This window comes from Nyctibius grandis, chromosome 5, assembly GCF_013368605.1.
Source record: "Nyctibius grandis isolate bNycGra1 chromosome 5, bNycGra1.pri, whole genome shotgun sequence".
In the NCBI taxonomy this organism is placed as follows: Eukaryota; Metazoa; Chordata; class Aves; order Nyctibiiformes; family Nyctibiidae; genus Nyctibius; species Nyctibius grandis.
In genome coordinates, this window is record NC_090662.1 from 69,538,943 (window position 1) to 69,550,226 (window position 11,284).

General features: G+C 42.3%; 1 protein-coding gene across 1 annotated transcript; it reads right to left on the minus strand.

The window, feature by feature from the left end:
- Positions 1 to 3,415: 3,415 nt before the first annotated feature.
- On the minus strand, positions 3,416 to 10,102 carry STMP1 (short transmembrane mitochondrial protein 1). Its single transcript, XM_068401904.1, has 3 exons — positions 9,930 to 10,102; positions 6,254 to 6,307; positions 3,416 to 3,879 (listed from the first exon to the last, which is right to left on the minus strand). The coding sequence occupies exons 1-3, from the start codon at positions 9,942 to 9,944 to the stop codon at positions 3,799 to 3,801; spliced, it is 150 nt and encodes a 49-aa protein (XP_068258005.1). The 5' UTR covers positions 9,945 to 10,102; the 3' UTR covers positions 3,416 to 3,798.
- Between the last annotated feature and the right edge of the window lie 1,182 nt (positions 10,103 to 11,284).

The window sequence follows — 11,284 nt, forward strand, 5'->3', positions numbered from 1 at the left end:
GATCAAGGGATGGAGCACACATCATGAGACAAAGGGCTGTGGTTATGTGACATAAAATGGCAGCACTGAGCATTCATGTTAGTGAAGTTCTGTGAAGTAAATACACCACCTTTATTTGAGCTCTGGTGCCCAGTAAGCCAATAATTAGCTTTGCTATCTGGCATTCTGTATATTTTCAGTTATTAACTCTACTGTATTCAATGGAAGATGGTCTACAAGAGCGCTAGGGCAGCATTTTCCATCACAAGATAACAGTCTCAATCCACAGTAAGTATTTTAGAAGTCTGTTAGTAGCTCATATATTGCTTTCCTCCCATTTTGCCTTAAGCCTTTAGCTCTTAGGACATGTCTCAAAAAGATTCAAATACATGAAAATGGATATGACTGCATTTATCCTAAGAGCTTTTACCAAAGTAAGGAAGACTGTATATTTTATCTGCCAATTCCAGCTATCTGCATATGCATTTTGAAGGTGTGGAAATTCACGTTACCCATGTTAAGTGGGAAACTTGCTCCTAAGTGTCTTGAAGGTGCATTCATCTTGTGTGACCTGCTATGACACCACTGCATCCATAGTCCCTCTGAGCCCTCAGATGCAAGATCTGTATCAAGCAGTATTATCTGTGTGTACTCTCTGCCCTCTGAAATATAAGGCTAACCTTTAGTATGATCTAGGATAGCCTCAGGCTGAATCAGTTAGGCAAAAAGTGTTATACAGTAGTTGCAAAGTAGACAAAGTGTTACAATGTTATCCAGCTCTCCAGCTTACCATGTGGGACAAAAAAGACAGCCTGAGCTAAAATGGAAAGTATTGCAAACAGTGTGAAACACTTAAGAAGTCCTGTGTTTAATATCAACAAGCATATCTTCTTTCTACAGCACTACAGCTGTAGCTGGCTCACTTCATAATCCGATAGGAAAAAAAAATCCCAACATCTGCTTGGAATGCTCAGCTGAAAGTTTCAGCTCCAATTTACACTTTTAGAGTAACGCAGGCCTGTTTGAAAAGAAAAGGAAGAACATAAAGCATGTTTGAGGAAAGAAATAATCCAATTTTAAACACTAACATAATTTTATATGACAAGCAAAGAAATATGACTGGGTAAGAGCCAGTATTTTTCAATACTCTGCTCAAGAATAGGAAAGAAAGGAGGAGGCGGGGGGGGGTAGCGGGGGAAAACTAAGTTCATCACATTCATGACAGCATTAGAACAGCTGTGCAGTGCTGTCTCACTCTATGGAAAAGTTTTTGTGTGTGGAAGACAGTTCCTTCAGTCTGGTCTGAAGTCCATGAAAGCCAGTGGAAAACCCTTTCAAAGACCAGAGTGTACCCTACTACTGCAGTAATAGCTAAACATGGCTGTACTTTTTTTGTGAACTCCCTTCACCAAGCACGTTCTTGGTATCTATCTTTAACACATACTGCTACCATAAGGTTTCTGACAACTAGTGGTAGGTTGTCAAAATAATTTCTCCTTGTTCGAGTTTTTTGAGTGTTTACTATAGGGAGAGTTGGTACTAAGATTGTCTGACTTGAGGTGGCTTTTAAACTTGTCAAATATTTATTAGTGAAGACAGAAAGCTTTTATGTCAGCTACACATTTCAGGGCAGATGGTGAAAGGAAGGATGGGAAATTACAGATGAAATATTTCTCATGTGTATATATATATATATTCTTTAAGAAGGAGAATCTTTAGATGAGAAATATTTTCCTCAATTGCAGGAGCGCATTGCAGAAGAACTCTGCCTTCACTAAACTTCAGAAAAGGAAGAAAAAGTTTGGCATAACATAATCTGTAAATGTGTCTTTGCTGATTCAGTGCAAACTTCTGAGCTTGGAATCCACCCAGATATGTCCGATTCAAAGGCTTTGGGGTAGAGGGTGAAAATTACAGCAGGTACACGAGGAGTCCTGTACTTAAAAGCTTTCAGGCTATGTTTATTTCAAACAGTGCAGTCCACTGGGTCTACAGAGCAAAACAGTGCCCAAAGCTTGGGATATTTTCCCTCTGAATATCTTTAGGCCTGCCTCATGGACTAAACACCCATTAAAGATCAAAGCACATCTTCTGGTTTAGTCTCTTCTGAAAGGAATCCAATGCACGTGCTCTACAGTTTTACTGTGATGAGAATGAAAACATGGTAAAAGGACAATTCACTTTGAAGCCACACTCCTTATTCTAACTAAAACACGGATGTAGAAGCACTCTAGGTATGCTTTAATCAAGAGCCTGAAAGAGTGGAGGAGGTCGTTCTCTGTGCTTGTTCCTCCTACTTGTCTGCAAAAGTCCATCACCAGGCATTGTTACTAAAAGCAAGGAGAATATCTTTCTGGTACCTTCCTCAAAATTAGCAATGACAAGAAGGAGAATAATTCAATTTCAGTAGAGCAGATGAAATCAGAGAGTCCATAGTAACTTTACTGTGACTGGTGTATTTAGTAGCGAAGATAGAAAATTTGTCCTTCACATTCTGCAAAAGACTGTCAAGAGGACTCAGTGATTTAAGTCACCTTACAGAGTTCATAGGACTCTCTTATTTTACAGGAAAAAAAGTTAGGTAAATTATCTTAATTCAACAATCTCAAATGAAACTTACATCTATTCAAACTACTGCAATATCTTCTTCAGAATTTACAACAGAATTTGTGCAAAACTATGGTTTCCAAATGCAGAATTTGCTTTCCATTCAAACAGAAGAGGACAGGGCTGCAATACGATGTGTATTTTCTCACACACCAGGGTTTTCAGTGGCAGCAATGGATGAAGAGGATTATACTGGACAGACAATAAGGAGGACAGCAGATAAATGGTTCTAATCCTAACAGAATGCATGGTAGACCACTGAACCAAATGCAAAGGCAACAGGCTGAAGATCATGCAGAGGAATGAAGAAGTAATGGGAATACCAGACATATTTGACAGAAACACTGAGCTCTAGCCCTTGCTCCACACCAAGAGGCAGTAAAAAGGCATACTTACAACAATTACAGAAACTGGACCATTAAGTATGTGGAGTGAATGGTTTGGATTCACAACATAACTGCTGACCTCCACATGCCCCAATTACCATTTATGGAAGATAACTCTTCTCCCATCACCCCCATTACTCCAGAACATACTCAAGCAACCCAGCAGAAAGGAAAGAAGAGGAAGAGACAATAACAGAAGAAACAATGAATTTGAAACGTAGGTTAAAGTTGATGGCCTTTTACACTTTTTGAAATCAGTCATGTTTGTGCAAAGTTTACACTGCTGGAAGTGATCATTTAACATAATGGAAAAAGCAGGAACTCCCCCCGTCCCCCAGGTTCATACTTTGACAAATGAACTTTCCCATCTCCAGTAATGGCATGTAGACCTTAAGGATAGTTAAGTACCGCTGCTCACAACAAATGACAAGAAACCCTGAAAGTTACTTCTTGATGCATTTAATTTCTTTTGCAATGTTCTAAGAACTATCGTATTACAAAGTGTGAGGTACACATAGTAACAGGACTAACAGGACTCCAGTTGGATCAGGTAAAAATGGGTTACAAAATATCAGGAAAAGTGGTAACAAAAAATACAAACGATCTTATCCAGTCACACATCAGCTGCAAATCCAAATTCTGAAACCCTTGAAAATCAGTCCCAGGACAGGTTCACTGCTGCTCTTTCAAAAGAAGGACGTTCCAGTTCTAGGAGACTAAAAGTGGAGGAACCTCCCACGCCAACCCTCTACTCGATCTTTGTTGCCTGAAAGGTAAATTGCATCCTTGATGCATGCACAGAGGTGACCTGGGCAACATTGCTCTCTTAGGACTTGTCGCTGGGAGGTTTCTTCTTAGCTTCCACATCCTTCTTAAAATCTTCAAGCTTCTTTGCAATGTTAGGAATCTTTAAAGACAAAACCAAAAAACAAACAAACCCCACACAAATTAACAAAAAACCTGAGCTACATGAGCCTCAGCAGGAAAGACAGTACCATAAACACAGCAAGAAATTCTATGAAGTTTAAACTGGTTTCTAAAAGATAAGATTGCTTTCAGGGTCTGCTACCTTGCAGAGAGGTTAAAAACAAAGCAACATCAAGCAAACAGCAGATGAAAGCACCTCATCAGAGGCTTCAGGAAATATTTTAGATTGTTAAGACTAAAAGTTAGCCAGTGGTGATGGGAACAGGAGGGAGGAAAAAGATCACTTCACAGGAAATTTAATAAGACCAGTCTGGCTTCCTCACTGAAAGAGGACAAACTGCCAAGAATTATCCGATTTAAGCACTGATGCACAGACTTTAATAATGACTTTCAGAGGGGAAATTAGATTGCACTATAGTGGTCACAAACCAAGAGAAAAGAGATTTTCAAGAGTAGCAAATATGTTCTCAAAAAATTTATGAAGAAATACTTCTAGTCCATTTTGTGCGAACCAAAATTCCCCACTGGGGAATTCTACTGTATTGCAAATTGGCAACCTTTTGAAGTTTCACACTTGAATGAAAATTCAATTTACCGCTTGTGAACTTCAAAACTTCAGCTTTTTTTTGCAAATAAAAGCATTTTGATAAAGTATTCCAACAGTAAATTTTGACAACTTTTTTAAAAAAAAAGAAGTGACTTCTAAGGGCAGGGAATAGATTATCTCATGACTCTAGCTCAAACTGGGAATTGACAACACAGGATTTTACAAGCTAACTGATTAAAGTGAAAGTAAAACAAAGTTCCCACTGGTAGTTGTGAAAAGAATCATGGGCTTTTACTTCATATGTAACGTGGCCACAGAGCAGAAGGAAAGTTAATCCAAACATGCTGCAGTTCTCTCATTGGATGGTTTGAGGCTCATAGTACAGGTAATATCATAAGTTTCTCTCTTACCTTCCCTTTCATCTAAAACAAATCATCTTCAACTTCAGCAATAAAATTACCATGTTCGTCCTGCAAGTCAGTGTTACATTTCCAGGGAACTATTTCCTGCAAATCAAAAGCGTACGTCCCCCTCTTGTGGCAAGACTTTATTAGTGCTGCCAGAAAAGCACTATACCACGCTTACGATAACATATTGATACACCCAAATATGTTCTTATGACTACATTTTCATAACACCGTAAAACATACATTGGAAAGAAAAAACAGCCTTTTATTAGTATTCTTACTGGAGTGACTGGACAGGAAGCATCACAAAAGTTTGAGCATGAGCAAGGAGAAAAAAAAAAAAAAAAAGAATTCTGCAAGCAAGATGACTTCAATATTGAAGATGAGAGGAAAGCAAAACATAAATGTCATCAGAGATTTGAGCCTCAACAGCTTTTTTTTTTAAAACTAGGCTAATACAGATTGCATGAGAAAGGAAAAAAATTTATACTAAATTTCATTAACTCCTCTAGCCTGTAAACAGCTAAGTGGCACTGCTCTTACAAGGGATTCTGCTGACTCTGCAGAAATTAAAAGCTTGTATTGAATCATAGAATCATTTTGGTTGGAAAGAACCTTTAAGATCATCAAGTCCAACTGTTAACCTAGCACTGCCAGGTCTACCATTAAACCATGTCCCTAAGCACCACATCTACAGGTCTTTTAAATACCTTCGGTGATGGTGACTTCACCACTTCCCTGGGCAGCCTGTTCCAATGTTTGACTTGGCTCTAAATCTTCTTCTTCTGTGCTAACTCTCACAGTGAAAAATCTCCGTTCACTGTGAGAGCTGAGGAAAGTTCACTTTCTTTCCTTTCTCGATGTGAGAAAAGGAAAAAAAAGCCTGCAGGACAATATACTGCTTGAAGTAGGAGCAGGTGCTGAATTTTCAATAAAAGCTGGCAAAGCTTATTTTCATTATTGTACAGAAGACAGAAATTTCAGATGCTCTGAAGGATTTTTAAGTAACAAACAGGTATACTGAATGGAAAACACTGTAAGCAGACCATCAGTCAGGAAACCAGTATTTTAATGCCAGTACAATCCCTGAGCAGCTGCTAAATCTTGTGTGTTTCCCCTGTCTCTGTCTATGTAGATGCCTGTTTACCATACCTGTGCTCTAGGGCCCCAACACCAGTTGAGGCTCTAAGCATTACTCTATCACAGAGAAGATGTCAGAGGTAGATGTTTTGGTTCCATTTACATTCGAGTTCATCTGTAACTAAAGTCAGTACGATCTGCATTCTGTTTAAATAAAATAAACCATCAAAATAAAGACTGATTCAGTTCTGACTGAGGTAAAACAGCCTTATATTTTCAGTTCAGAACAGGTTTAACTCTGAGAATACAAAGATACTCACATCATAGTTCTGAGCCAGATACATCCCGACCACATTGCCAAGAGTAAAACCAAGCTGAAAAGGAAGAAAGGGAGAAAAGAGTAGTTAACATTCTTCCATCAAACACATATTGGTTAAAATTAAAAAAAAAAAAGGAATATTACAAGTCATGTGAAGACTAAAGAGTTTCAATTGCACTCCTACTTAATTTCTCACCTTTCTTCCAGAGAGGTGCAATTTTACCCATCTTCCTCATCAGGAAAGCCTTACCATCATTTCCAAAACACAGTACAGTTGTATTTTCAATACACCTCTCCAAGACTATTTGGATCAGGCTATGATCGTTTCTGTAGAATTCTTTGCACATCCACAAAGGCAGTAACTCCTACAAAAATGGGGAAGATAGCAGCAGGGACCTACATATCACAGAGCTCTTGGTCCATGCCTGGAAAGCCTAAAGCAACACCCCACTAAAATGATGCTCAAGGCTGGAGAGGGACACCCATGTACAAAGATATGGCACAGTAATATACAGTAAAAAAAAAAAAAAGGTTCACATGCTTGAAAGTCAGAACAGGGGCTCTAACTGCAAGAAGATCCCAGTCTCACCTTAAAAGGTTTAAGAGTAAAGCTCTGCCATCAACTTAAACTGATGTAAACCTGTTACTTCTCTTCTGCAACAACTAACAACTTCCAGACTCCTTTGACGCCAAGAGATTAGTCTTCAGCCAAATCCACTCTGATCTAGGGGCTCCTCTAAGGCAGGAAAACACTGTTGGTTGGAAGCAGGGCACAACCTCTTTTTACAACTGTGCAAACTCATGGTTGTTGAAGGGTGTCTGTGAAAATGCACCCTCGAAGGAGAGCAAGAGCAAAACAGAAGGATAATTCCTGGCCCAGATCCTGTTTGCCAGCTGAGGAAAATCCTCAAGCGTAACAACACTTTTGAAGTGAAAGAGATTCCTCTCTTCAAAGACAGGTGATGAGATTTTCATTCAGCAGCTCCCCAAGATCCTAGACTTTATTTTTATTGTTAGTTTCATAATAAGTATGTCCTATATTATGAAACCTCATCTGACTATTTTGGAAGTGGACACTACTAATATTGTGCCTTCATTCATTGTCAGTAAACAAATCACTCTGTATGACAGCTGATGCCAGTTCTATTTAAGAAATTTGTTATTGCTTATGGTTACTGCTGTCAAAATAAAGATATTTTAAGCAAAATAAAACCACTGTCCACAATAACAATTTTGCCATCACATACTGACTAGACATCTTTTCTATGCCTAAAGCAGGATACAGTACAGCTCATCTTTTCAGTGATTCAGACTCCGTAAGCATCACTAGCTATAGAAAACTAAAATTGGTTGAAAACTGCCAAATGAACCATGACTGCAAGTTACTTCGGTATTTTCTTAAACAGATTTTTGGTCTTATTTTTTGTTTATTATTACTTCTTAGGGAGCTTAGCTTTAACAATTTAAGAAAAAGTAGAGTTCTTTTTGTGCGTACTGCACTGGTTATGAATTGCTCCTGTGGTTTTAATTATCAGTTAAAGAAGCACTCTGGGAGATATTAACAAATATTGCACTGACGTAAACCAGGCTTGTGATTCCTCTTAATGCAGAGCATCAGTCTAGCAGAGAATTTCCCGTATCTTTAGCATTGTCCGAGAACTCACTTGAAAACACAAACCCGGTCCTTGTTCATGAGCAGTTTTCTAGGCTTTCACCTTAGAATATTTCCAAAGTTGAGACAACTATCATACTCTGCTGTGTGGTAAGACTTATTCAGTACAGATAGTACTGGCATCAGTACTCCCTTTAAGTGTACTCCTTTATTGAAAAGTCTAGCACTGCATTCAAGAGCAATTCACCCAGCTACGTTTACTTTTATGGTTGATAATTCAAGCAGAGGGAAACATTTCACTGTTTAGACTTCAGTTATGTAGATAGCAAAACATATAGCCAATTAAAATGTGCATGTTAATTAAGGACAACAGGGCTGATGAGAGTTCAGGGTCTTCCAATTTCTATTCAGCATTTCAAGTTGCATTTTAAACAAATGTTTATTTTATGCTTAACTCTGGACAGCAAAAATACACGGTTTGCAAGATTATCCCTTTATCTCTCTGTTACAGCCCTAACAAGGGAGAACACGAGTCAAATACCCAGTCTACACCCAAAGAGGGAAGAAACCCAGAATAAGTATATCTTTTTTCTAACCTTCAGGCCCTAATCAAGAAGTCATAATTAATAAGAGGTTTTCATGAAGGAACTGTAACAAAAAAACTTTAGCAAGAAGCAGTAGAGTTGATAAACACAGAAACTTTGAGAGTGTCTAAGCGTGTTTACTCAGTGTACCGAGTGCTTTCAGTGGAGTGGAGAGAGACTACAGAAGACAGCTACAGAAATGACTGAGGCTTTCATACATTTTATTTTGAAGTTGAGATAAGAAATAGGCCTTATTTATTCATTTCATAAAAACACACAAGATTCTCCCAACTTACAACAGGCCACCTCTTCTTGCTCTCTATGAACACTTGGTATGAAACTTATTAGCCAACTAAATTACTCTTCACCCAATAAAAGATGAAAGAATATCACTTGCTGTTTGTACTTACTGGGACATATCTGAACACAACTAAAACCCTAGAGTATCCTTCACATCACTAGAATGAAAAACAGGGGACTGTTTCCATGCTTTGCTACAGCAGAAACCAGCATCTTCTTTGGTCAGGTAATTTATTTCCACACTTGGCAGTAAAAATACCAGCATCAAATAAGTATTTAATGAAGAGTAGCCAGGCATCTAACCTCAGACACCCAGAAGAGTTTAGGGGAACATACAAAAATACAGAAAGGAATATTAAAATGAGAAAAGTACAAAACCATTTAGTCTAATTCTGCTGTTGTTAAGGGGATTTAATGAAAGGCGCTAATGAAACATGAGGCCTTGCCTTAACTTCTATATATAAAAATCCCCATCTCCAGTGATAAATCTTTAAAGGCGAGCAAAATGGCAAGGGCTGAAGTCCTTGCTCTCACTGAAGAGGGAGGTACACATGCTAATACAAAGAAATTTGAGCAGCAGGAGGCCATCACCGTGAGCAAGCAAAATCTGCTGAATCTCCAAAGCAAATTAAGGGCACGACTTGGGAGAAAAAAAAAAAAAAAAAAAGGCAGGGACTTCATTTTCCAAGCAGTTTTAAGGCACTGTTCTGCGGGGAGCAGGGACAAGCCCGGCAGCACACGAGGCTGGACAGCCACGAAGCGCTGCACCAAAACGCGGGGCGAGGGGACTCGAAAGGTCAGGGCGGGTCTGGGGGAGCCGGAGAAGGGAAACCCCCTGAAGCCGCACCCACAAGGATGCTGCGCCGCCGCGGAGCCGAAACTGGGTGCAGTCGTCCCGTTTAAGCACCTTCACGGCCACGGGGCAGAGCCACGCCCCGGGGCAGGAGCACCCGAGGCGAGCGTGGGGCTGAGGGGAGAAGCTGCCGCCAGCCCCTCAGGCAGGGGAAGGCCGCCCGCCGGGCCTCCCCGGAGCCGCCGGCGGGGCGCGGGTGCGGGCGGTGACCGCACACAGCGGCTTTCTTCCCCTTGCCGAGGAGCGGCCCCGCCGCCCCCGCCCGCCTCGCTCAGCCCAGCCCCGCCCCGCTGCGAAATGGCGGCGCCACCGCCCCGCGGAGCCTTACCAAGAACTGCAGCATGGCGCCCGCCTGCCTCCTTCCCTGCCTGCCTGCCTGCCTGCCGGGGAAGTCAGGCGGGCGGCGGCGGCTCCTCTTCCGGGTGCCGGCCCGCCCTCACCGCCGCCGCGGGGAGGGGTGCACCCAGCGCCGCCCGCCCGCACCCTTTGGGCGGCCCCGTGGCCTGTGCCCCGCCAGGGCCCGGGCCTGGGACCATCCCCCTCGGAGGGCGACGCTTGGGACGGCCGCTCCCTGCCGCTTTGGGGGATAAGGCACCGCACAAAGAGGGCTACGGGCCGTCTTTTAAGGCCTCCTTCCCGCTGCACAGGGAGGTGTCTGGGGCCGGCCATTGAGCCTGCCGTTCACAAGGGGCTGCAGGGGGGGTGCCGGGCAGTTAAAGTAACGAGTAATTTCAAGCTGGGGTCAGGAAGGATCAGGGGAACTAGACATCTAGATGCGGGCAAAATCCTGTATGATTTGGGTGTCCCCTGCCTCAGTGCATGGAAAATCTCAGCTTCCCATGCCAACCCCACATCTAGGGTACCCATGGCCAGGTTTGGGGCCTCAGAGTAGGAAAGACTTGAACAAGCTGGAGGAAGCTCAGCAGAGGGCCCTGGAGCTCGTCAGTGCTGGAGATCTCCTTGCGAGGAGAGGCTGAAGGAGCGGGACTTGCTCAGCCATGCAGGGGGACCTAACAGCACCCCCCAGGGCCTACGAGGAGGGTATTGGTCAGGTGGAGCCAGGCTCTTCATAGTTGTGCACAATGGGAGGATGAGAGGCAGCAGGGACAAGATGAAATGAGAGAATTGGGTTGGATTTAAGGACAGACTGTTTTGTCACTTAGGGGAGGCAGGCAGGCAGTTGGCCCAGATTGCCCAGAGAGATTGTGCTGTCTCCACCTTTGGAGGTTTTCAAGACCCAGCTGGGTCAAACCCTGAGCAACCCATTCTAAGCTCAGAGCTGGCCCTGCCCTGAGTAGGAGGTTGAACTAGGGACTTCCTGAGGCCCCCTCCCAGCTGAATCATTCTATGATTCTACAGCACAAGTTTTACAAGGAGTGGCTGAGGGAACTGAGGTTGTTTAGCCTGAAGAAAAGGAGGCTGAGGGGAAACCTTATTGCTCTCTACAACTACGTGAAGGAGGTTGTAGTGAGGTGGGTGTCAGTCTCTTCCCCCAAGTAACAAGCGATAGGACAAGAGGAAATAGCCTCAAGTTGTGCCAGGAGAGGTTTCAATTGGGTATTAGGAAAAATTTCTTCACCAAAAAGGTTGTGAAGCATTGGAACAGGATGCCCAGGGAAGTGGTAGAGTCACCATCCCTGGAGGTATTTAAAAGACCTGTAGATGTGGTGTTTAGGGACATGG

Bases quoted from the DNA above. Each gene is read 5' to 3' on its own strand.
- STMP1 (XM_068401904.1), bottom strand. The intron at 3,880-6,253 runs GTGAGTATCTTT...TTGTCTTTAAAG, and splicing joins ATCTGGCTCAGAACTATGAT to ATTCCTAACATTGCAAAGAA.